Below are 26,362 nucleotides of genomic sequence, written 5' to 3'. Positions count from 1 at the left end.
TCTCTTGCAAAAATATTTTTTTTTTCAGACAATTATACCAAAGTGGTACAATCAACAAAGTTGTATAATTGGGAAGCAAGAAGTCACTTTAAAAAAACGCATCAAATGCAGTTACGTTTGAAGGCAGATACCTTCCTTTTCTTGAAGGAACTATTTCCTGCTTCATATTGTCACTTATCAAATACATAACATTTCCTCATGGAAGAGGTCCCTGTTTTGTCAAATTATCCCAGGCTTAGGCCGACATAAATCAGAGCAGAAGTCAGCGTTATGCTTGCATGATTAAACAGGATTTGACTCAAGCTTTTTGAACAGCTGCAACCAAAACTCCTGGTAAGGCTGGTATTTATACTGAATTTATTAAACAGAAGCTTTGTGCAGAATTCTTTATCACCCTAAGCAATGCACACTTTGACAACCAGTATCATGTACTATTTGACATACAAAATCTTACAAATGCATTTCTCTAACTCTGATCTTTAACATTGCGATCAAACCTTCCAGCGTCTGAATATCAGACACAGAAAAAGCACCAACACCCAACAGCACAGAGTTCCAGAACAGTTCACATGTTTACAGGCACAATTATGTAAAGATTGACATTCTACTTCAACAGTAGAGAGATGTAGCACCTGAGAGTCACCACTTGAAGTTTACCAATGTCATTACCAGGCTGTTAAAATAGCAAACGATCTATTCATTATTGTTAGCGAGAAGGCAAATGATTTTCTATTTTTAGAGCCATCATTGCCCTTCTCTGGTTCCTGACCCAGCACATGCTTCTCTTCAGTTTATGCAGTTGCGCTCTCTCTAAGGTGTAGGAGTGAGAATATTGTGGGGTTTTCTTCTTCTCTGCAATTGAACAGTTGTGATTATAAAGCAAGTACTGATAAACCTTTCACTTTTTTTTTTTTTTTACAGAAATCTTTGGAAATGTATTCTTAACTTCTGACAAATATAGAAGCTTTTGGGAATCACTAAAGACCATTCACTACTCCTAACAACTCACCTGGCTAAGCAAAACAAAAGCATGTCACAAAACCAACAGAAAAATACCAGTCTTGATAAAAATACTTTATAAAAGTATTTTTAGTATTCATTTTAGTATTCATAAAATGAGAAAACAGTATTGTTAAGAATTCAAATTTGGCTTTTAAAGCCACACACACTGTGGTCAATATTTTTTTCAACCAGCATCTAATGTTCTGAATGTAATTTTAATACAGAATAACAGTAAACTATACCACAAAGAGACACAGCAATTCTTTAAATGCAAAACAGTAGGAACAAAAAAGCAAAAAACCTCAAAAAAATAAAAGCACTTCTTGTTGTGCCTTTCTAGGCAGAAGATGGGAATATAAATTTACACTACTGAAGATACTAGCTCCAGCGTGGAATCTGGACAGGTCTGTAGGTGGGATGTTGTGACTGAAGCAGTACTGCCTGTACCTCAGCAGGGTTTAAACTCTCCAGAAAAACACCGCTACAACCTGACGGAACAGAGATAGCGGATGCCTATTAATCTAAAAGCCAGAAGGAACACGCTCTCACTTATCTGGCCTTATGAACATAAGCCCAGCAATTCTTCCATTTGTAAACGCGTGTCAGATTTCAAACAGAATGGCAAACAGCCCTGAGAGTCCCTGGCCCTCTCTGCCAGCTCCCCCAGGAGCCCAGAATACGTGACCTGTCCCTTTGAACAGGCGCTCCATGTTCAGACAGGAGCCTGCAAGCCTGAATGTGCAATCTTTGTTCACAACAATCGTTTCAGTGAATGCGCTCTGAAAGCTTTCTCACTGGCTAAGAAAGACCACCAGGTACAGTGTCAAAGGGAAAACAACAACAAAAAAAATAGGTGAAAATAAAAATAGAAAACATGGCAAGGCATGACCAAACAGAACTTAATATCAGAGCAGACAGGCGTCCAGAACAAAACATAATTATCGACCAACATACAAGGTACCCAGAGGACTCAAATCGCATGTCCTCTATTCTCCTACCTGTGTACACAAAGATACACAGAAGCACCACTTCTCAGTCAGACATTCCCTTTCTTAGTCTAACCACTGATTCTGAAGCTAGAGAACAAGTTTTTCAGTTCTTTGAGTTTTTAGCTCAAACCTTGATGACTACAGTTGTGCAGTAAACCTTAAACTGGTTAAAAATCCCAATTTCTGTAGCAACTCCCTTGACTGTGGTGAACAACATGCTTGGAATCTTCGTCGTGACAACCTGCTATCTGTAAAAGTCTACAGCTAAAAATTAAATGAAGATGACTTAATTACTGCATTATAATGCAAACACCATATGGGATCCAGTGTCCCAAAACCATAAATCATTTCCCAAAATTGCTAATACCTTGCACATCAGTATTAGAACACTATAAACCCCTGCAACTGCAATTTTTTTGAAAACCTGAACTCCCTTTTTATAGTAATTGTCTTTCATTAAGGAGTTTTCTGATTTTTTAAACAGAAAAGCCATTCTTACTGTTCAGTACAAACAAGAGAGACTTCAGTTAAAGAGACTTGTTCATATATAGCACATGAAGTACTGTACACAGTAACTATCCCATCAACTGAACTGAGAGCAGATGCCAAGCCACAAATCCTCACTCTCTTGGCATTTTACATAAATCTATGAAAATAAAGTTGTAAGGAAATAAACGAAACTTTAAGACATGCAGCAATATTATACAAAGGCAACGGAGAACACTCGGCAACCTTGATCAGACATTTACCGGGGCTGTATAAGTTCAAGCAAAGATTACATCAGGCCTGCTGTGATTAAGGCAATCACCAGTCTGAGCGCATGTTTTCTAGCAGTTACATTTTAACTCCAACATGTAAATACCTGGCAAAACAACAGGCAGAGCAGTGCATTTTGCAATTCCACGCCTATTAGTAGTCCCCAATTAGACAGCTTTAACATCATGAGCTCCAAAAGTGCCACAGGCCTCGTTAGGGCTTACCACCACAGGGAGAGGTAGATTATGACAAGGGCCAGTGCCAAAGACCAGAAGTTTCAATATGACAGAATTAAAAAGCAGATACTAATTTTTACCCATAGACATGTGGTTTTCTCCTTCTTCCCACACTATCTGAATAGTACTGAAGAACAGGTTCTCCAAACATGGCACTGTTTTTCAGCTGTATTTTATCACAAAGTCTTAATATCATCTGTGCTCTTACTTAAGATTCCAATTTTATCCTCATTTAACCCACCTAGTTTTAACAGACTGTATCAATCTCTTAATAGATGTGATACCAGAAAGGAAAATCTTACAATATCGTATGTGCCACTTTCAAATCAAGGCAAAAGGGTGAATTCAAGATAGGCGTAAACTAAAACTCAGCATCTTAAGAAAAAAAAAACCCACACAAAACAAAAAACCAATCCAAAAACCACCCACACCTTTAAATTAAAGTTCTGTATGTTTAAAAATCACTCAATTGTATTTCAATTTCAGCAAACAAAAGGGGGAATAGCTACATAAAGGGCATGTATTTCGCAGCCCTATGGAAACTTAAATCAGCTTTTTCTGCAGCACAACATACTCTAACTTTGAAAAATACAAAATCAGGTTTGTCTTGTAAGTAAAGTTTAAGACAAATTTTAAAACAAGGCTACTGAAGCTGTTATACGTATTTTATTGAATCTGAAGTGAATAGTTGTTTCAGAGACATTTATTATTATTAATAGGGAGCACAGAAGGAAGGATCAGACACGGTTCTGTGTTAAAAACTTTGTCTTGCAAGTCAAAACATGCAATGGTGCCACCATAGGGCATGCTAAGAAGTTTCTGAACTGAACACACAGAGGATCGTTCCAGCAACAAATGCTATGGATAGAAATGCCCTTAATACAAGCTGCTGCGGATATACAAGAGTGGCAAGCACCGGGTACAAGCAGACAGAGGCCAGACCCTTATTTCTACTAAAATCACCACGGTAGCAATGTGACAGAGACGAAGCCGTACCCCTGAGCGCCCAGCGAAGCGCCCCAGTCCCTGCGGGCCGGGCAGGTTGGGTGTGGGAGCGACACGCCACGCCGTGCCCGCGGGGCCGGGGGTGCGAGGGGCCCAAGGGGCGGCCCGGGGAAACCTCCGCGCCGAGGGCGAGGGCGGCGGCGGCTCCGCGGGGCGGGAAGCGGAGGCACCGCCCGGCCCGTGGGGCAGCGGAGGCGCCGCCGCCTCCCGGCCCGGGAGCGATCCCCGAGTGCGCGGCGAGCGCCCGGCCGGGCGGCTGCCTCCCCTCCGCTGCCGGGGAGCCGCACCACTCCCAGCGTCCAACTCCCAGCAACTCCGGGGCGGGCGGGCAGGAAGAGTGGGAGGGAGGGAGGGAGAGCGGGAGGGAGCGGCCATTAAGCTCGCTCCAGCCAAGCCGTTCCCCGCGGCGGGAGGCGGCCGCCCTTGCCCGGCCCGGCCCGCGCCCCGCCCGCCTCCGCCGCTCCTACCTGGCCGCCGGCGCCGCTGCCGCCGCCCGGGGGGGGCTCGTTGTCTCCATCTCCGCCGAGTGGCCCCGCTGCCCACCGGGTCGCCATTATTTCATTCCCGGTTACAAAGGAGGCGCAAATCCTCTGGAGCCCACATCGGGAAAGGGAAGGGACGGGAGGGGGGAGCCAAAGCCAGAGCCACTCGCGCACACCAGGCGAGTCTCGGCCAGCCCAGCCCCACCGCCGGGGGACGGGGGTCGGCCCCTTCACGCGGTTGCCATAGAGAAGAGCGCCGGAACGACCCTGGGCTTCAGCTACGCTCCCCGGCTTCTGCCTTCATGGCTAGAGGAGGAGAGAGAGCAGATGTGTCAGTCCTCGGCGCGGGGCCGCCGCCGCCTCCGCCGCCCGTGCCTTGTTAGGCTAATTGCACCCACTCGTCATCTTCCTCTTCCTCCGGCTCCTCCTATCCAGAGCCCCAGCCGCGGGGAGGAGAGGGCAAGCGGGGAGAGGCGGGAGGTGTCCGCTCCCTCCTACTTCGCTACACGCCGCCGGAGGGAGCGCGGAGGGAGCAGCGCTGTCCGGGCAGCCCCGGCCGGCGGGGCGGTAGGGCCGCTCCCCGCCTCGGCCCAGCCCAACTTTGATCAACTGGTGGAGGAAGAGGACGGGACCGGGGCCGAGGGGCCGCTCGCTCTCCGGGCCGGGCGGAAGCCGCCGCCTGCCCGCGATTCCCGCCCCGGCTGTATCCAGCGGCGCGCCGGGGCGGGGGGCGGCAGACAGAGCGCACGGGCCCCGAAGAAGAAGCGGCAACAAAGACCCCTCCGGCAGCAGCGAGGCCGTGCCGAGCTTTTGTCTCTTACGCGGGTCTGCCCCGCTCGCAGGCGGCTCCCTCCCCCCGTCTACGTAGCCGGAGCCGTTCGCGATCAGACCACCGCGCCCCACGCCCCGCCCGCGCCCCTCCTTCGGGCCTCCCCCCGCACAGACGTCGCTTCGCTTCGACAACGGCAGCCTGCGGCCGCTGCGGCCCCGCCGGCGGCAATTAGGGCGTCTCGGCGCTGGGGCCATCGCGCCGCGCCAGCTGCGCCCCCCGCTCCCCGCCGCGGGCTCCTCCCAGGGCTCCCCCGGCTACCTGGGCACCGGCCCGGCCTCGGCGAGGGGGAGCGGCGGGGCACTTCGGGCAGCGCCCTCCCGAAGGCGCAGGGCTGTGCTCAGCTGTGCCGCTGCCCCCGTGCCGCTCACCGCGATCGCTGCCCCAGTGCCGCTCACCGCGATCGCCGCCCCGGCCCCCTGCCCGGCTGCCGTGCTGCCCCGTCCCGTTACAGCCCATCCCCTCCGCCGTCCCAGCGCCGCACGCCGCCCCCGCCCTGACGAGGCGGTGTGACCACCGCCTCGAGCCGCCGGGCGGGCAGTGCGACCCCGCGAAGGGCGGCACCGCCTCACGGCCCTCCAGCCGGCTGCCCTTACTCGGCGGCCCGCGGGGCTCCTGCCCCTTCCCCCGCCGCGACCCTCCTGGCGCTGGCGGCTCCCGCTGCCTCTGCGGCTGGGGACCATGTCCCTCTCCCCTGCCTCCCAGCTGGCGGCTTCTCTTCCCACCAAAAATCCACCCACCTTCTCCGACGACACGGCGAGGGCAAGAATAGGCTTCCGGCTGCCGTCCAGGGCACCCGCCCTGCGGCCGGGGAGCGCAGAGCCCCGCCAGCACGGCCTGGGGCGGCGGCGTTTGCCGCTCCTTGCCTGGGCGTTTTCGGGGCTGATCACACAGCAGCGATTTCAGACTTTCCGCCCTAACGCAGGGTTTGCTGCTTCTGCCGCCAGCTCCACCTGCACCTGGCTCGGGCAGCACCGGGACAGTGACCGGCGCTGCACGGTCCGGCCCAAGTCTAGGGCCGCCCCTTGGCGAGTAGCGCGGGGAGGGGGAACTGGGTTTTGTTGTAGTCGCGAAGGCGGTAAATGCAAACATTTTCTGTACTTTAGCAGCGTCGGAGTGTGTGATTTTTGATTGCTTTTCTGTTTTTAGAGTGGTGTGTTCCAGCGTAGGGCTGGACAATTAAGGTCTCTGTGAAAGGGAACAAAGAAAAAGAAAGCATTTGTAAGAATTGGTAAAGGTCTGGAGTGAGAGGAAAGGTTGTGTCTAGTTTGTGTTCTGAAAACAATAGTAAATGTTTTGGGTTGTGGCTTTTTTACTCTGCTACCCTTGGCCATGAGATTGCAATCTCTGAGAAGAGGTGACTGCCCTGGTTATCCATCAGCAACTTGCACCATCAGCAGGGATGAATACTGGTATCCGGAGAACTGAGGAAAGAGCTTATCTCCACTAGCTGAAAGTAAAAGTCTCAAGACTCATATGCTAATTATTGTCAACCAAGGCCACATCTGCTAAGTTTAAAAGGGTATAAAGACTCATGGCCTGTCACGCTGATTCAGGTGCTTGCCTACAATACTGTGTGTTGCTGTGGATTTCTTTAGGCATATATATTGTTAAAAATGTGTGGTAGTTTCTGAATTTGAGCTGCTTATAAATTTCTGATGTTAAAGACCACTTGGTGGCTGAACCTGACCTGGACCAGGGATTCCATGCACACATTTTGAATAAGCATACTGCTGTCCAGCTGGCAATCTACAGGAGGGTTATGCCCAGCTCCCTAATAATGTCTCACTGTCTTACAACATTTAAAGATTGAGTTGCCATCCATACCCAGAGAAAACTGTTATAATATAGTTTGCACAATGGTTGTCAAGAAGTTGAAAAGACCAGAATTAAAATCACTTGAGATTTTTGAAGGGTGGAGAAAGGGAACAGTTGGGACAATTCTGTTGAGACTGTTATCAAACAGAACCAAGACGTGTAGCTTTGTGCTTGGCTGTGTACTGTTCTCTGCACTGGAGTCATCATGCCAATCTGCAGAACACCATCAAAACCCCATGATGTATACAGAATCTGTTCATGTGTTCATAATAATTTTTTTTTTTCTCTAGGAGCCACAGTACCGACTCCAAATCTAACTTACTATCGTAACTAATACCCAAATAGAACATTGTCAGATTTACAAAATGTCTTGGAGAGATTAAACTACAAGTGGACTCTTGAGTATAGTATCTTACAAGTATCTATATCAGCATAGCTACGTCAATACAGTGACAAATCCTCCAGTTTTACTTTTTTTACATTGCCAATTTCTCTAGCTTTAGTTTTCAGACTTTTAACAGGGAGATGGAAACTATCACAGAGGAATTTGATCCTAGAATCACGTATTACTTCATTGCTAGGTTGAGGGACTACATCTCATTATTGACTCTGAAAATATTATATTTGTGTAATTATCACAAGAAAATTTAGGCTATGCAAGCCTTTGTTAAACTGTGTACTTAATTTTCTTTCTCATTTTACAGTGTTCTATTTTTTTAAGTGGCAGAGGTTCTTATTCAAGACACTGGAGTGTTCTTAGGACTTTCCTGTGTAAGACTACCTTGCTGCCATTTTTCATTGAAAATATGGTGTCATAGTTACAATAAAAGCTTAAAGAAGAACACAAACTTTTGTAAACATGTTCCATATATTGGATTCATAACACACCAGCAAATCTTTGAGTCCCTTAATCATCTTTGAAAGGGATTTAATAAAAGAGGTTGCAAAAGGAGAAACAGGGTAACCAAAAGCTATAATTTCACTTTCTCGCCTTCCAGTCTGAAGGTGTTGACACATACTCACTTAGCAGGCAGCTGCAGCAGCTTAAAGTGTTAGCACCATCCTACTGTTTATTATCACTCCTTGCAAAAGAGTATCATCCCCACAGGAGAGCTGCTGCAGACATCTTCAAGCGCATTTCAGCCACTTCAGTGCAAAGTCTAGCAGCTAATTTAAATTGCCAAGGTAGGCAGAGTTAAGCCTGTCCTGCAGTCTAGGGGCTAAGGTGTGCTCAGTTGTTCTGTTCTGCCCATTCTGCTGGGTCAGTGGTGGCACAATTATTGGGCTCTCCTTAAACTATCATTTGCTGAATGAACGTGTTGATGTGTTGAGAATATAGATATTCTGGAGGCTAATTTGGTGGCATCAAAACTCACTTGGCCAGGTAGACTGGAGGACTGAATTTCATTACACTAAATATGTTTTAGGTACCTGCCTCCTTTCCAGATGGTTCATACCATCTGCTTCTGGCAGGGTGCAAGGACTTGCCTTTCTCTCTCTTGCTCAAGTGTGTAGACATTTACCTGCATCCAGGTGAAGCAATTCACTTGCCAAGCAGTTCTGTTGTCCTTGCCATCTTGAAGGCTTTCTCATGTCTCACCAATATGTCAGACCTGAGGTGCCACAGGCACTGAGGAGGCTCAGCCATAGCCAGTCCCAAATGCCCAACCTTCAGGTTAGACAACAACACGAGTGGAGAGAAAAGGAACTTAAAGTGAGAGCGGGTTTTTTACAGGACTCTTTAGATTAGATTAGTGTGGAGTACCTGAGTGAAATAGATTAGATAGGCAGCAGTGGGAGATAGCAGTAAATCTTGGATATTTTGTGCTGGGACTTGTCTCCTAAGGAGAAGTCTGAAAAGTTAAGTAGGAAAAGATGCAAGTTTAACAGGGCCTGAGTTTAGGGATGAAAGGAAGAGTGAGTGGGAGGAGATATGCCTCAGGCAAGTAGATGTTTGTGCTGATGTTTGCCTTCAGAAATTGTCACTTGTAGGAGCTGCTGAGGTAATGCTCATTCTGATCAGACTTTCTGCTATAGTCACCAGTGGCTTTAATCTCATGATCAGGGCCTGCTTTGAGAGGTTCAGGCTGAACCTGGACATCTCTCCTATGTCCTCTGCTTTGTACATGAGAAATACTACTGCCTTCCAGGAAGTGTTTGCAAGCACCACATTATGCCTAGCTAAAGGCTTTTCACTACTGGCATCAGCCTAACAGAGTCCCCACTCCCCAAGGATGCTTACAGGTGCCCTGCCCGAGAACGATTCATTACATTCTCCCCAGAATGGGAGTTTGAGGAGTGGATAACACACTCTTCATTCATTAGTATTTCCAAGATACTGCAGATAGTAGTCAGTCCCTCCTAGATATGTAAAAGCCATGAAATCATTACTAGAGCTGCACAGTAACATGACCATTGTCTGCAGCTGCATTTGCTTTACAGGTTTCTGCATTGAAATTCCTGTGATTCAGTCATGATACAGGCATTTGTTTCTTGTCCAGCACTAGAAGAGTATTCATCCTAGACATCAGTAGTGATGGCTGTTTTCTTGGCAAGTGTGCCACAATATTCCCCTTTCACTCTATGAATGTTCCTATTACCTACACTCAGGCAACAGAAATAAATGTCACTGCTGCCATGCCTACACCTTGGCTCCCCTTCCACACTGAACTCTGGCAAACGTGTCTCCTTTCTTTCATTTCAGTCTTGTCTTCACAGGAGATCACACCTGCCTACACCTTGGCCCTGGATACTGATGCTTTTAAAGTGCTCCAGAGCACTACCAAAGAGAACTGCAGCAAGGCCTGTCACTGGGTCCATAGTAAGAGCAGATTTTGACATCCTGAAGCTTCAGTCAGCCATCTCCATCAGTCACAGGGAGTTAGGCAACTCCTCCCAGAAGTAACACCATTTTAAGCACATACAGTATTCTGCAGGAATACTCTCAGGGGAAATCACTGCTTGGGGTGCCAACAGAGAGTAATACTGCAGTTTGGGTGGAAGACTGGGCATCTAGCTCTTATCCTGCTGCACTCTAGGGAGAAAGAAGCCATTTGTCTTCTGGCAGTTGTCCACTTTTGGGAACCAACTCCCTATGCTATGAAAACCAATGTCTCAGATGATGTGTCTTCTACTCTTCAGTGTAGTCTTCTTAGATAAAAAGCTGAGGTGTAAAGGGAGATCTGTGTCTGTCAGGATGTTGCTCCTAGCGTGGACAGGGTGACAATGTCCAAAGCACAAAGAGGAGCCAGGAGTGGACAACGATGACTGTTCCTCCCAGCCAGCAACCCTGTTCCATCGCCAGTCCTCCTGAGCTGGACCCAGAAGTGCTTGTGTGAGGCTACCAGTGTGCACCAAGGCAGGCTGGCACAGCAGTAACCCTCAGTTGTTCACACTAATCATCCCTGCTATTCTGAGCCTGGAGTTGGATACATTTTGGTTTGTTTGAAGCAATAGTATTTCAGCTCAGACCGCTAACTTGGTACTCTGTAAAGAAATACACAGTTGTTCAAGCCTGCAGGAATTTGCTATCATCCAGCCAGGGACAAAAACAATTTCATGTATAATTCAGTGAGCCCAGGAGAATGAGTTGCAGTATAAAATTTGAGCAAGCCAGATTATGGTTAGGAGGAGCCCAGAAGAACTCACTTAATACTTGGGTTCCTAGCAATGAAAATCTACTGACACACTCTGAAACCATGAGCAAAGCAAAACTTGTTTTTTGTGCTTTGCTGTTGGAAACTGTCACTGTGGAATAACAACAGTGACAATGTTTCTGAAGATGCTGTGCCTGTTTATGGAGAATTTCCTAATTTTTTAAAGGTCGAGGGAAAAAAAATCACTCCAATCTTTTCTGTATTCACTTAAACTATCTACATTCTTTCATTTGTTTTAAATTAGAGGAGCCAGAGTCTAACAGATAAAGTCATCGGCCTCAGTTCTGCTGAGGGTTTATTCACTTTAGGTCAAACAATGTTAACTTGTTTGAGAAAGCCAGCAGGGACTATTACATGTGCAGCATTTTCCCTCAGAAACCCTCCCCTCCCACACACACGCAGTTTAAAAGAGTTCAACACAATAAATATTCAACCTATTTAAAACTGGCCATGACAGGAGAGGTTTAAGTGCTCGAATGGCAGAGAAAAGTGAAATGACAATTTGAGTTACCTTAGCTCCTCTACTGAAATAACAGCTCTGTGTTTGGTTCTGTGCTTCTGGCTGGAAGGTAATAAATCAGCCCTATTTTGTAAAATGTTTAGTTTAACTACTGAACTGACAATTTAGCTTGAAGTAGCCAGTGATGAATTGACAACAGTGTAAGCACTCACTCCTTGCTTTATCACATAATCAGCAGCTTGATCCACTGATTAGTGAAGTCTTGTTTTAGTAGTACAGAGGTGCTAACAGCCATTTCCAAAATTCAGGCTACCCATCTCTTATTTGTTCTGACTATCCACAGCTTCCCTCTAGATGGACAAAGTGTGTCAGCTTTCTCCTGTTCTGCCATGAAACAGATCTTCCTCTAGAGCTGGGCTGGATCAAGACAGCTTTCATACACTGAGGAAAAGCTCAGGAGTAAAATTGAGACATATCACATGAATATGTTGATTTCATTCAAACCCTCCCTCCTTCCAAAAATGGTGTGCCCCACCCAAAGGCAGGGTGTCAGTTGCTGCTCTCACATTTTACCTACTCTGTCCAAGGAGCTTTTTACTTCCCTTTGAGCTCATCAGAACCTCACTGCCAGATACCCTGTAGAATCCAGGTATTTGGCTTTTACTGGCTTTTAAACCTGACTTCATGGGCTGCTGCTAATGCCAACTGACCGCTGCTCAGCTCTCTTTTCACTGAATAGACACAAGAGATGTTCTCTAGGACAGCAGGAGTCATCCAAAGGCCAGAAGGTGTCTAAACCTGTAAGCTGATTACTATTTATGGGGACTAGGCTCTGAAAGTGATATTGCACTGGAGTGGTTTGTTTGGGTTTTTTTGTTGGTTGGCTGGGGGGGTGTTGGTTGTTTTGTTTCCTCACTGCTTTCCCACCACCCATCTTTCTGCTGGAGTTTTAAAAAATGAGATGGCAAATGGGGAGACAGCATTCAGGGAAGCACGATCCCCTTTAAAAAAGGAAAAATGAAAAACAAATAAATCAAAAACCAAACAAAAAACCAATCTTGTGAGGCAAGCTGCATTGTATTTATGTCTGTACGGTATAAATTTTCCAGAAGAGACTGGATTAGGAATATCTTTGGTATTTTAACAGAACTAAACTTTTACCATGGTTTCCTGAAAGAAGGATTATAAATTCCCCAGCAAGCTACATCCTCCTTCCAGAGAAAGGATTGTATATGAATGCTGCTTTCAAGAAGAAGAAAATATGAAATTCATTCTCTTTCAGAGTTTTACAATCCCTTTGAACAAATGCTACAGAAGATGCTGGCTGCTTGGAGTTACAGAAACTATCTAATGACTCATTCTGCTCTAGCTTTAGGGACCAACATGGAAGAATTAGGGACACCCAGAATTGGATTCAGGTTCCAAGTGGCTCATCTGCCTTTACAGGAAAAAAAAACCCCAAACAACATAGGAATCCAGCCATGTAAATTATTGCAACTAAGGAACAGAAATTCTCATTAGTTTTCTGTAAACAGGCTGTGTTGTCTGCTTATGCAAACTCTAGTGTGGAAAGAAGAAACATGCTTTTGAACTGACTGAAGAAGGCATTAAATATAACATGTTGCTAGTGTGACTAAATCAATCATCAGGACCCTCCATCAGTTTGTCCCTGTTTGGCAACGGACTTAGAGCTTCAAATCTAGTCAAAAATCAATCCAGAAATCTAATCAGCAATAACATAATGCTGCAGAAGTCGAAATGAAAGTAATGAGGTAAGGAACAAAGCCACGTTTACAGAATATTTTCAGCCCAGTCTTCTGCTGAGACACTCTCAGATGTTCATTTCAAAACTGCTTTCCCAGAAAAAAGCAGCAGCCAAATATTTTAACTCATTAGATATACTTGAACTCTTCACTGTAATATTGTGCTGTTTCACATGCACCAGACTCCAAATGGCTCCATGTGGATGCAAAGTATGTCCACACAAAGGTCATTTGCAGGATTAGACCAAAGAGTTGCAAGGGAGGCAAGGGAAAGCAGTCCAAGTTAATTTAATTCTCAAGGCAGTCCTTAGGGCCTAAGCAAAATACAAAACAAACTCTGAGCATAGTAATGCAAAGCATTTTCCCCTGATGTCTAGGGTCAGGGATTAATATTTTTGATATATTAAGAGTGGTCTTTCCTTTTGATCTGATGGGGATGGACTGTTAGATTTCAGGACTATATGACTTCCCGAGGTGAGGGCCACAAGTATCTTACAACTTTAATAAAGGTAATTAGCCTGAGTAACTGGATCTGATTAATATAAAAAAGATACCCAAAGGGAAACCCCTCCTGCTTGATATGATATATTCCTGATTGCTCTTCTCATCCCCTTTGGGACCAGCTGCAGGAGCAACAGGTTCTATTCCATTTGCAATGTGTCAGGCTGCTCTTTTGGAGACATCCTCTAAGTTTTAGAGAAATCTTGATGAAAGCCAGAGAAAAAACAAAGATTTGCAACACTCGTCATTTTTCAAACTTCTGTATTCGCTAAAACATTTTTGTGCTGCTCGTAGCTTCTAAGTTTATTTAATCTTCTTTTCCTTATTTATTGCTTTCTTTTAAAAAGCAACAATTGTTAAAACACTGGCAGCTCAATAATTTCCTTAAAAATTAGTTATATTGCCTTCTGAATTGTGATTCTTCCAAAGGACAAAAGAGTTAAAGAAAAATAAACAGATTACTGCAACTTTCTGCATTTCAAAATAGGGGTAAATAACATCTGTGCAGAGCTCAAGTCCCTTCCAATAGTTAGCTGCTTTAGTGAAGAGGCTGAACCATGTGGAAACACTGCAGCAGTCATCTTTTGGCATTTCGTCCTGCAAGATGTGTTTTCTGACTCTAGCTCAGAGGATTATGCTCTTCTTGCTCATAACAATATTGTTCTTACAAGAACAAAGATGAGAGCTGAGAGTGAGGCACATTGCTTGGATCACTGGGAAGGGATGGTCCATCTTGTTGCCACCTAAACATGGTGACCTCAAACAACTCCTTGATTTAGGTGCATCTGAAGCTAAATGGTTATTTCACAGACTGCTGGACTAATGGAATAGCGCCCACAATCCTCTCCTTGTCATGCTGCTCTGCTTTGAGAGGGTACAGAAACAACTGACCCAGCTGGAGGAGATGCCAGCTCTAAGGAGACTGGTCCTTCTGAGTGATGGGATTGTGCTGGTCAATGATCCTGCTGCTTGCAGCATCCTCTGCAGAAGCATTGTTGGAGCACCTTATTCCTGTCCACTGTGTCACTTTGTGCAGAGCAGGCTGGCCAGGGTGCTCTAAACCATCTAAGGGTTCTGCCACTCTTCAACAGACAGGGGCCCACTTCGTAGTCAAATATTTTGGTTCTTTTCTGATAAATGCCACAGCCTTGTAATCTGGGGTCTAGTCTATTGTAGCCTTTGCTCATTTTGCATTGGCTTCCTCTCAGCCTTTCCAGTTTCTACTCATGCAATTTCCATTGATTATACATAAGATGCCTGCAGAATCTAAATGTTGCTTAGCATATTGGCTGGAAAAGCTTTAATTAAATGGATCTCATACTCTCTTCTTCTTTTTAATGAAATAACTTCTTTTGGTTCCAAGTCAGAGCAGGAGTACTGCTGAAATATTGAAAACATTAATGGATCATCAAAGCATATGCTGGGTACTCTCCTTCAAAAATATGAATGCGTTACTCACCCTCAATTTAGCTCAACATGAAGACAAGAATGAGGGGCTCTTGTTGCAGATACATGTGTTCCTGCACAGCCACTATTGTTTATTCCAGCAGCAAGCAAATCCTTACAAATCTGGGCAAACAGGGAGCTTAATAACACGACCCCTTAACATCCTGTGACAAAGGGGAGTTTTCTGCTTGCCTTGCGCTCTCCAAATGCACTAGACACTGAGGATGGTATTCATGACACCTGATTTTACCCATCTATAAATTATTCATTTGATCTGAGCTAATCAGCTATGCTCTCTCAATAGTCAATGAAGAGACAAAGAAGCTGGCCAGACACGTTCATACCACATATAAGATGGTTTGCATCAACCTCTGAGGGTTCTTGTTTCTCTCCAGTGACTTCTGGAAAGCCCAGACTACTGCAACTGCAGTGACATATTAGCATATTACTTTCTTTTTGTCCACCCTCATATTGGGAGAACTACGGAAAAAGTAACAATTTATTCTTGTCTGTAAAACACATCCCTTTGATGGCTAGCCAGGGACAGCTGTGCAATTCTGCTCTGTATAACTATACATATAAAAGTATTAATTATTTCTATATTAAGAAATAAATATAACATGAGGTAACTGCAAGGCTTTCATCCAAGTGTGTAGGGGGGATTTTCTCTTGGTAACATTGCTGTTAACCAAGTATATTAACTGAGACATTTCAATTATGTTAATTAGTTATTTTCTAATTCTTTAGCTTTATAAATTGTCATGCCATTTTCTGGGGTGAGAGCAACAGTGTGGCTGGGCTGCAGGATCTGTGTTACTAGAGGTTTGTCTTTAGTAAGGAAGATTTCTTTACTCTGAGCAAGGTACCAGCCTTGAATTTTGAAAGCTTCTGTAGAAGAAAATATTGATTTTCTGTTTAGTTTCATTCATTATGTTTAAAAATTTAGCAGTCTGGCTGTCATAAACTGTACCAAAAATGGTTGTGACCCTGGAAACAATATACCTAATATGTGCATTTTTTTTTTTAACATAGAAATTGGGTGCATTTAATAGTAATAAAGAATTGAACAGTGTGTCCCCTACCACAGGAAGTTTCTAGATCTGTTTCACAACTGACTTGTGTATAAGTCCAGAGAAAAATAAAATATTGAAACATGATATAATTAACCTCTCTTGAGGTGAAGAAACATCATAAACTATGTGCCAAATGCATTAAAACTAAAGTCAAATATTTTCTTTTAAAAACACACACTCTCATGAGGGCTGGGGTTTTTTTATTCATTGTACACCTTATGTCAACATCATAGAAAGACTTTCTGTACAGATATTCTTTAAACTATTCTGTACCAAGGAGTGATAAATCCTTATCATGTTCACCTGGACAAGACAGTGATTGGAGATGTGCTCTTTTCATAGAATTGGGATTGAGAACAAAGGCCACCCTACAGCAGGTTTCTTTTCCATCGTGTGTGGCTTGAACTGAGACCATTGTGGTTATTCTTCTGATGCTGCCAGCAAACAGCATGAAACAATAACTTTGTTATCCAGTCATTGCCACGTTTATCAGAGCCTGGATGCTAATTTAGAAAGCAAATACAACTCAGGGCTTTAACTGTATGTCTGTCTTAAGGCTCAGTATATGGGAAGAGGTCAAAGGTGCTGCTGACTACAGTTATGAATTAGAAAAGAAGTTTTGGAAAGGAGATCAAAAATAAACTTGGTTTTGCGAGTGTTAGCGCTGTAGAATCCATGACTCAGGCATCCACTGAACACATGCAAAAAGCATTTGGCAGTGAGAAGGTCCTTCAGGAGAAAGCATAGTATTTCTAAAGGTGCCATAACACATAAGTAGCTGGGTATGGATCGCCTGGTAGCAACTCTTGCGAAGTGCACTGAAGCCTGTGCATCTCTCACTGTATATTCTCATTTATCTATTTGCCTTGGAGTCAAGAAACAACCTCCCACGAATCCCTGAGTACCAAAATTACAGTTGCCCACTCTCTTGTTATAAAACCTCATTCTGCTGTGACAGCTGTTGGAGCAGAGCTGTGCCAGGGGTGGATCCTGCAGCCCACCAGCTCCTGGGAAGTATAGCAAGGCAGCATCACACTGAAAAGAAGATCTGCACAGGATATGGATCATTATTTCAACATAAGCATATTTGAAATAATGAGTATACTATAGCATATACTGTGTGTTTTCCTTCTTTGTTGTAAGAAACCCTTTTGTCATCTCTGTATGAGGCTGATATCAAAATGCACCTCTGTCACAGGACCTGCAAAACCTTTTTTAAAAGACATTTCATCTTAATTAGCAGGATTTCCAGTATTATAACTATGTCAACAGAGTCAAACTAAGTCAGAAGCCATCTCACACACTTCTGTGTTAGCCTGGGGTCAGATCAGGCCTCATTACTCCTTTCATGAAGGTATAGTGTTATAATCACTATTATAAAGACCTGAGGGCCTTTGGGATAATAGTCACATGTTAGATCTCCTCCCCTATGTTCCTTGTGAATTTCAGTTTTCAATAATTGTCCTTATATGTGGAGAAATCCCTACCAATGTAGGAGCCAATTTCTAGTCACCTAAATGGTCATACACACAACCCATAACTGCAGAATTTGTATTCAGTGAGCTATGCTCACAATGTTTATTTTACCCACTACATAACTGGATGGAAGTACACAGCTCCATACTTATTTCAGGCTAAAAGCATGCAAGTGTTCAGCACTGAACCAGAAGAATATCTTTTCCTGGTTTACCTCCAAAGTAGTTCTGTTATGAAGATCTATTCCTAAACTAGCACATAGATGTCACTTAGAGACAGGTTGTAATGGGAAACATTGGCTTTTTGGCTAGATTAGTGCGTTTAAATGGATCAATGATGTGATGCAGCTGTAGGGTGGAGGCTCCTTAAAAGCTGCACTTCTCAGTGCCAAATATAATGAAATACGGATGACTTTCAGCTAACTTATTGTTGATCTTTATATGAGGGGAAATTTTGCAACATGAGTATTTGATACTGTGAAGCTGCACTGTGGAAAAGCAAAAAAGATACACAGTGATTATAAAGATATGACAGATACAGGGAGGAAGCAAAAATTGACAAAATTGGTAATGTAAATGTGAAATGAGCTGGAGATAATCAAAGAAGAGTAAAATAGAAATTATAAAACTCAGCAAAAAAACATATTAATATAATGGAAAATATAACATAGAGTGAGTAACAAGGAAATTATCAATAAAAGACTGGATGCAAACAGAATAATCATTATATGAGAAATAAATTCTCCTGGAACAAACCATAAAGCTATACAAATTCAGAGCTAAGAAGATTAGCCTGATTCTGATCACTTATTAACACAGATAATTTTTTTTTGCTATGTTGTACTCACAGCTCTTGATTTGGATTTTGCTTTATTACCTAAACTTACAATTTCAGGTAGTTAAGAATGGGAGAGTGATTAAACAGTTCAGATTAATCTTCTTGCTTCCCAAGTAATTCCCTTCTATAAATCTTTCACAGCCATTGTCAGTATATTTTCCTTGTTTCTGACTGTAAAATGGGAAACTCTCAGGCATCTCATGCTAATCCAACAATAGTATAAAAAAAGTCTTTTGCCAACTGAGAAATGCAGCAGCCCACGTGAAGCTGCTCAGCTGAAAAAGAAATAACACACACCAAAAGCCCCTGACCTATTGTCCTCTTCAGCAAACCACAGAAAATGAAGACAGTTCTGGAGATAACAGAACTCCAATATTTTTTTAGTCAGATACTTAAACTTGAAGTTATGTGTTTAATTTCAAAAGAAACCCTCAAAATGGGACCCGGTTTGTATTTAGTTTTCCCCTGTGCTTCAACCCAAAGAATGCAATGCAGTAGAGCTCAGTTTGTTGGGAGAGCAGCTGAGTGTGGACTGAGAGCAATGCTGCTGATGGGATAACCCCTCGTGTTACGTAACAGAAGGCGTGAGAGTGTAAATGGACAAGGAGGTCACTTGTATCTTCTCTGAACTTGCCTCATCACCTTCCTTACTTTTCCAAGCATCTGCACAGCTGTATTATAGCTGATTTTTTTTCAAAAAGTCAGTGTTGCTGGACCCTGTGGATTTGCTAAAGACACAATCATAAATGAACCATGTTTTTGGCATGCTGCTTTTGAGAACTGGAAACTTGAATCGTTTATGAGAAACAATATCCTTTTGGGGCCAAGGCCTTACTGCATTAACTGCACATGGAGTTGGACCATCTCTCACATGCAGCAAAAAGTGAACCATGGCAACAGAAGCTGTTTCTAGCCAGTAGCTCTGAAGAAATTAGAGGGCTGTCTGTGGCAGTCCCTGTTCCAGCAGGGCTGTGTAAAGCATTTTGCATTGTAAATTGCTCCAGCTCTGCCATCTAGGGGAGCTCAGCCCAGCAGGGTATGCGGTATAGGAAATAACACGGAATCCATCAAAAACAAAGGATTTTGGCAGAAAAATCCAAGGACAGTCCCCAGTCAGGCCTGTAATTTGGGAAGGATGAGGGTCTGTACAGGACTCCTCTGGACACCCTGCCAGGCTTTAGCTGTGATGTTGCCACAGCACAGAAAACTGATCAGACAGAGTCACATTAGCATTTCAACCTGGCCATAATGAGTAGAACAGAGTGCAGCTGCAGGTTTGTCAGAGCAGACCCTAAACAAGGCTTGTTATTTAACTTCAGGGGAAGAGAAACTGAGACTAAAAACATCTTTCAAAACTGTCTAGTTCATCCCCTTCCAATTCCAATTGGGCTGTTCCCAAACCCTCTGTTTTTCAGTGATTTATCTGTTCTAATTTTAAATTACTCAAGAGATGGAGTTTCTACCTCTTCCCATGGGAAATTAGTCCATGGTCTGATAGACACAGCCAGGATATTTTCCTGATGTTCAACCTTCACTGGTTTTCCTTTGTTCAGTTTAATCTCATTACTCCCAGTTATTCCCTGTCGGTCAGTGCCAAGCACTCAGCCCCTCTCTTTTGTGTTTACACCTTCACAGTTGGATACAGTTGTCTTTAGAAAAATCTGGTAGGCTTGATTATGTATTGTCCACCTTCTCATGTGAAGAGAAAAAACAAAACCAAAAAAAAAGATGAGCAAAGGATAGTACAAGTTAGTCTTAAGGGATGTTTTTGAGACTTGATCTACTTCCATTCACCAAACCTCACTGAGAGCTGCTCATGTTTTTTAGGTTACGGTGACTGGTGACCCCACACAAACCCATCAGCACTTTCCTACCCATATCAGAACTATGGGAACATAAGTTATACAAGGTGGGAGTAACGGATGTGAGAAACCAAAATCAGGTTTCTATAATAAGAGGACACAGAAGCCCAAGAGTTGCAAGAAAAATGTGTTTAGTGGAGTGGCATTAAAAGATTACCAAAAATATCTGAATGTGACAAATAGGAAGTAGAAAAGCTGGTGAATCATAAGCATGGAGAAAGCTGCCAAAATTGTATTTATGATGAGATCCTTTAGAGGCAAAGTACAGAGTGAGAAGAAGAGGTGATTAAATGCAGCTATTTCTTGAATTTGCAGAAAATGCCGAAAAGAAAATAAGGATTCCTTAACACCTTGTAAGAAAGATTAAAAATGTGGAAGCTGAAATGTATGGTGGAAGCCAAATGAAAGGATGGAGAGTAACCTGAGCAAATCCCTTGAAAGTAGGAAACAGATCAGAGGAGGGAGGTAGTACTAGCTAGAAATAAATCAATGGAGGCTTTTGTGGGACCCTCAGCAGACAGCTGGGCTTTCTGGAATCTTGGGTTGAAATGCAGTGTCAATAGAACAGTCTGTTCCTGCTTTGCACTCATCATAAGGAAGTTGCTGAGAGAGATGCACTATTCCTTCTCCTTCCCCCACAAACTTCAGTCTTTAATATACCTTTATATTACAGTTTAAACATAAACAGTTTAAAATGTTTACAGTGACAGTTTGAAATCAGAAAGAAAGACTCATCTTGCCTCCAGTTCTGAACTTTATGGACATCATGAGCCAAGTACACTGACTCAGTAGAGCACAGGTGGCAGAAGCCAAACCAGGGAAGAGTTAGGTCAGAAATCAAGGAGAAAACTCTGAGCAATGATGTGCTGCTCAAGGAGCAGACCCTCAGCAAGGAGGAGAGAGCACCTGGTCAGACAACTGGAGTCAAGGACAGGTTTTTTAAGGGGGAGAGATTAAAGTATACTTGGAAAGGATTGCTCCTTGCAGCTGCAAATACGCTATTTCCTCTTTTGCAGTGAATGCACTGAGGAGGCAGCAGGAGAATGTAACTTTTGTCAGGGATAATGACTGTAACTCCATTGCACTGACATTATCAGGGGCCACTCCAGCAGCACGTGCACAAGCTCCAGGCTCTTGTCCTTTGCACACGACTGAAAACAAGAACATTCAGATACTAAGTAGGACAAAAAGTTGTTATGGGCTCAGGCATGGCTGTTCCCGGGACACTGCATTGCCTTCCAGCCCATCTGGACTGCAGCGAGGTGTGGAAGAAAATTCTCTGGCATATCTTCATGAGCTAAGTGTAAAGTTATTGTTGTTATGTGATGGGCTAGTGATAGAAACTGGAAGAACGCGTCTGGAGACAGCAGAATCTCCTTTCAACTAGCTCAGTTCAGATAATGCCAAATAGACAGATAGACCCTAGCCAGAGACAATCGGAGTCCAGAGATGTATTTTAAAATATGTAAGACATTCAGATTTTGAATTTTAGAAGTTCAAACCCAATATCTCCTTTTGCCATAGATAACCTTCTGTAATATATATTTTAAAACTAGTTTTCTCTATAACTTTTTTTCATTTTCCCTTATGCATTTTTTCTCACTGGACAGATTGCCAAGTTTAAGGTGGTACAATTTTGGCTGGACTGGAACAAGCTGAAGTGCCTGACTGGGGTCACCAGCACTCTAGTTCTCAGGCAGGAGCAAAGAAAGGCTGCAAAATGGCAAATAGGACCTCAGGTTGAACTTTATGAAGAAGAAAATAAATCAGGGGTTATAAGATGTTAGGAGATTTTAAACTGATTTAGGAGCTGTAAGGCTACATAATTTTTAATTCATCTGGGAAGTAATAGTACAAATATAAAAGTTTTGTCTAGACCAACATCTAGTGATCTTTTCTAATTCTGCATTTTGCAGTGACTCCACCTAAGCCGTTTGTCTTGGTATTACTTGGCTAGACTGTAGTGGTGTGGTATGCAATATCACTTACTTATCCATTTTAAGGATCAGCCTTCAGCTCAGAAAGATAAGAGAAACTGTCAGGACAGACAGCAAGAATCTGTGGTTCACAAGATGTCATATGTTTCAGTTTCTTGACAGGAATTTATGAAACGAGAACCACCTGCTCCTGGTAGTAATGCAGCATCTCTTACTGGAATGGCAAACAGCTATTTCAGTAGAGTCTGGGGGGAAAAAAATCTACAAGAAAGAAATTCTGCCAGAAGCTTCAGCAGCACTCCTGCGAGACCAGAAAGGAAGTGCAGCAGATCTTCAGTCTGAGAGCCCAGCAGAAGGCTGCTGGTTCCAGCAAAATTAAGGCAAAGCAGAGCCAGAAATAAAACAAAAGGTAAAGGAAGACAATAAAAGAAATGTAGAGGGTGAAAACACAGTGGTTTTAGGAAGAGGCCACGGTGCTGCAAGCAGAGTGTGATCTAGCAGTTGACCTGTTGGGCCAGAGGCCAATTAGCTAAAGGCCAGCTCACCTGGCCAGGCTGCGATGGAGCATCCCCCAGGGTGCTGCTGCTGAACAGGACACTTTGTCATGTGCAGTGCCACTGCTGGGATGAAAAGCCTGGACACCTCAGCCCCTACAGAGCATTGGTTTCATTTGTTATGGCACACTCCATAACAGCTTGAAAGTAGTGCTTATACATGTCTCTAAAATCAGGTCTGTAACTTCTCGATTTTTGAAACAGAAAAACTAACTCTGTGTTCTTGCCCACGTCCTGTATTTGTGCTGTGAAAGCCAGCTCAGGCATATCTGCAAAGGCCCAACTTCTAACAGTCCTATCTAAGGCAGTACTTTGTTCTTGGATGTCACTACACTTGGCTATCTACTCGATTAGATGATCTTCCATGTTTTTCAAGACTGATTTGAAAATATGAAGATATAGAAGGGAAGATGATATCCAGAAAGGAGAATGAGGGATGGAATCTGGCCTCCAGCAATACCTGATATTTGGGTGGGAGCTGAAAGCATACAGCTGTTGCTTTTTATTTTAATTGCAATAGAATTTAATAGAATTGTAATTAATATGACATGAAAGCTCAGATAGAATGGCCTGGCATAAACTGAGCCTGTGGTTAGTTTAAACATCTATCACACTGACCTCTCGTAAATTAGGGTCAGGAAACAATGAAGGGGCAGGCAAGTGTTTGTGCTGTTGTTTGCTGACTGGACGTTCAAAGGAATGCTGGAAGAATGTGCCAAGAATCTGGCTTTGTCAGGAAAAAAGTTCTTGTTTTTGAAAAGACTGACAGATCTTTAGAGACAAAGAGGAGCAAGTTGGTGCATAGGTGAAGCAGGCTAAATCCAAAAGCAGGTGCCTGCCCAGTCCAGAGAGGGAAAGCAAACCTGGGGCTGCTGAAACAGCTACTGATTGCAAGGCACTGGGAAAAGCAGATCAGCAGTCTCTGGCATTGCCACAAAAATCCATGGCAGGAATTTAGATGAGGCCCAGCATATATTCTATGCTATTGTCATGACCGGAAGGGCTGAAATGATGAAGGATATTCCTCTAAAGCCAGTTGTTCTCACTTCAAGGCTGCCTTATTGTGCCATAAAATGTCACGGGTGCAAGAGAAAACAATTTTGAGGCTGATGAGGTAATTCAGCACTCAAATGGGAGCCCTGTGATCCACTGTGAACACACCCAAGATGTATTGGAAGAAATAAGGCACATTGATCTGCTGCGGAAAGCACGAGGGAGGGCAACAAGAAAGTTAATTTGGATGAGCAATCTGCATTGCCACCTTTGAAATATACTTACTGGAAGGAGGGCAAGGGAGCATCTTAAGTTAAAACCAGACTTATGGGGGTTCCCTTAACTGGAATTTCTAAGGTCAGTAAAGTAGAGCTAATGAAACACTCGATATGCAATGAAGCAGGAATTCTGTGACTTAAATTTATTGACTTAAAACATTGAACACGAAAGTTCTGGTACAATTCTGGAAAATGACTGAGAATATGAGAAATAGAAAAATACCTTTTAGCAGAGACTTTATTAAAATATGGATAGAAAAAACTGATTTTTATTTTGAGCTGTTTTTCTATGTCTATGTTTCTACTAACAACTGTTATAGGAACATTATAGATAAATAAAAATTACTTTTTTTCTTTCAGAAAGCAATTATTCAGATAGTGACACATGAATGCTTAATTGCATACTTTAAAGCTAACTTTTAGAGCAAATTTGGTATGAATTAACTCAGAAGAGCGATGGCAATTTCTCAAGATTTTTCACCTTAGATGAACCTATACACAAAAGAATAAATCATAAATGCTTGTTTTCCTGGAATGACTAATTAGAAGACTTTTGAAAACAAGCTGGTAGAGGACTTTTGCAAAGTGTGTCAGGGAAGAGGGAAATTTTTAAAAAGCCAGAGCCCCTCCAAACTCTAAATTCTTAAATAATTATTTAAAAGTTTGCAGATCTTTATCTGCTAGCTCTCAGTTTTTATGATCAATACAGTTCTACCTACTGGGACACTACATTTCCCTATATATCGAAACTGTCTGAAGGCAGTAGCTTCTTTCAACAGCAGCAAAGAACATCAGCCAGGCCTTGCTGTCTTAGTGTTTCACGCATCTTGGCACTATAATTTTGATTAAACTTAAACATGGAAATCACCTACTTTCTTGATTTTCAAAATAACTTTTTCCCACTCACCCTGTTATTTCAGTTGTAGCCGTGGGCTGGGAAGGGAGTGGTAGGTCAGGAATGATAATTTTGAACTATAAAATACACATTTATGAAGCAGTCTCAGGCAAGAGTGAGAGCCAGTGGAGGGTGAGAAAAACTGGTTCTGGAAAGAAGTTGAACCAAGGCAGCCAGGGAGAGCAACACAAACCCTCGGGATAAGAGCAGGGATGTTTATAAAGGTAGCATGAAGACATTTTTTATTTAGAGCTTGTTCTCGGTGAAAAGCTAACTCCTACACCTTTACAGTTTTAAACTGTGATCCCATCTGCTCTAACACTGGGAGCTGAGCTTGGAAAATACCAGGAGACCTCAGCAGGGTGCTGGACTTGACACTGGGAGCTGCCACAAGAGGCTCTGAGCCCTGAGGGAGCACTGTGCTTCTGACGAGGTGCTCTGGCTGCTGCATAAACCAAAGGCTGTGGTTGTCCTTCTCATCCTCCCAGCCCAGCCCTTCCAAAAAGGGCAGGGTAAAATGCCACCATCCCCATTCCAGTTCAACCCAAGCCTGTTACCCCACAGGCTGTGCTGATACCCAGTACTTTGTGGCTACTCCTGAGCTACATAACTGATAACAATTTTACATAGTTTAGTGCTTTGGCTGGGAAAGGGTTTCTCTTAGCAAATTAAGGTGCAAGATGTAGAGGTTCTACCTGCTCTGTCAGGATAATGGTTGTGGATGAAACTGTGGCTTTAGGCAGGCCAGGTTGGTCTTGAGGAGCCTCAAGGGAGAAAGCCTTGGAATTCATGGGCAGGTGAACTACAGAGCAGAATAAAGCAGCTGTGCTCTGTGATGATTGTTATGACTCATAAACAAGAACTTATATTCTACTCTTTTTGTTTGACTAGAAATGAGCCTTGTAAATTATTCTGAATTTGGAAAGCCTGCCTAATGATGGCTGAGAACAGCCATGATGTGCCTTTGTCTCCTCAGGTAATAAACATTTACCTCAACAGCAAAGACTTCCAGAGGACATTGGTGGATGAATCTGTGGTGAGCCTTACTTCAAACTGCACCGCTGCTTTCCTGTCATGTTTAGTGATGTATTAAATGTTGTGCCCAAAATTTACATTCTAGTAGTTAACAACAGTATGATCTATTCCTAATTTTAGGCTGATGCCATTATGTTAAAGGAAGCAAAAGGACTGTTTGGATTAACATCCACATTGAAAATGATCCTATTTTCATGTGTACACAAATACTACCAAAAATCTGTGGCTCTGATCTTGCTCAGACTCCATAGGGCTTTAACTCAGGGTGTATGAGCAGCGATGGTCACTTGGTCTGTGTTCCTCTGTAGCAATGGGGATTGTAGGCTGTGGAGTGAGTGTGTCATTCAATACAGAGAGCACGCACTCCTTCTTGAGTAGCTTCACATACAGTTTTCACAACATATCTGGGCTTCACAAAATACTGTTGCCCTTCTGCATAAAATAATTTACATGTCTCGGAGACTGCTGAAGTTGAGACA

At 43.4% G+C, this 26,362-nt stretch overlaps 1 protein-coding gene across 4 annotated transcripts in view; it reads right to left on the bottom strand.

Annotated features, from left to right (window-relative positions):
* ARHGAP21 (Rho GTPase activating protein 21) overlaps window positions 1-6,282 on the bottom strand; it is a 114,246-nt gene extending 107,964 nt beyond the window's left edge. For 2 of the 4 annotated variants that reach the window (XM_085050516.1, XM_085050515.1), the window contains exon 1: window positions 4,456-4,590. In XM_085050516.1, the coding sequence (XP_084906642.1) occupies window positions 4,456-4,542 (87 nt within the window). In that variant the 5' untranslated portion in view covers window positions 4,543-4,590. Of the gene's footprint in view, window positions 1-4,455; window positions 4,777-5,895; window positions 5,912-6,039 lie in introns of those variants that run through there. The other 2 variants (XM_085050511.1, XM_085050512.1) reach the window with 2 other exon arrangements.
* Between the last annotated feature and the right edge of the window lie 20,080 nt (window positions 6,283-26,362).

Source organism: Lichenostomus cassidix, chromosome 2, assembly GCF_008360975.1.
Source record: "Lichenostomus cassidix isolate B80296 chromosome 2, HeHo_3.0, whole genome shotgun sequence".
NCBI classification, from domain to species: domain Eukaryota; kingdom Metazoa; phylum Chordata; class Aves; order Passeriformes; family Meliphagidae; genus Lichenostomus; species Lichenostomus cassidix.
The sequence above is the reverse complement of the archived record's forward strand: the minus strand, read 5'-3'. Positions and strand labels throughout refer to the sequence as shown.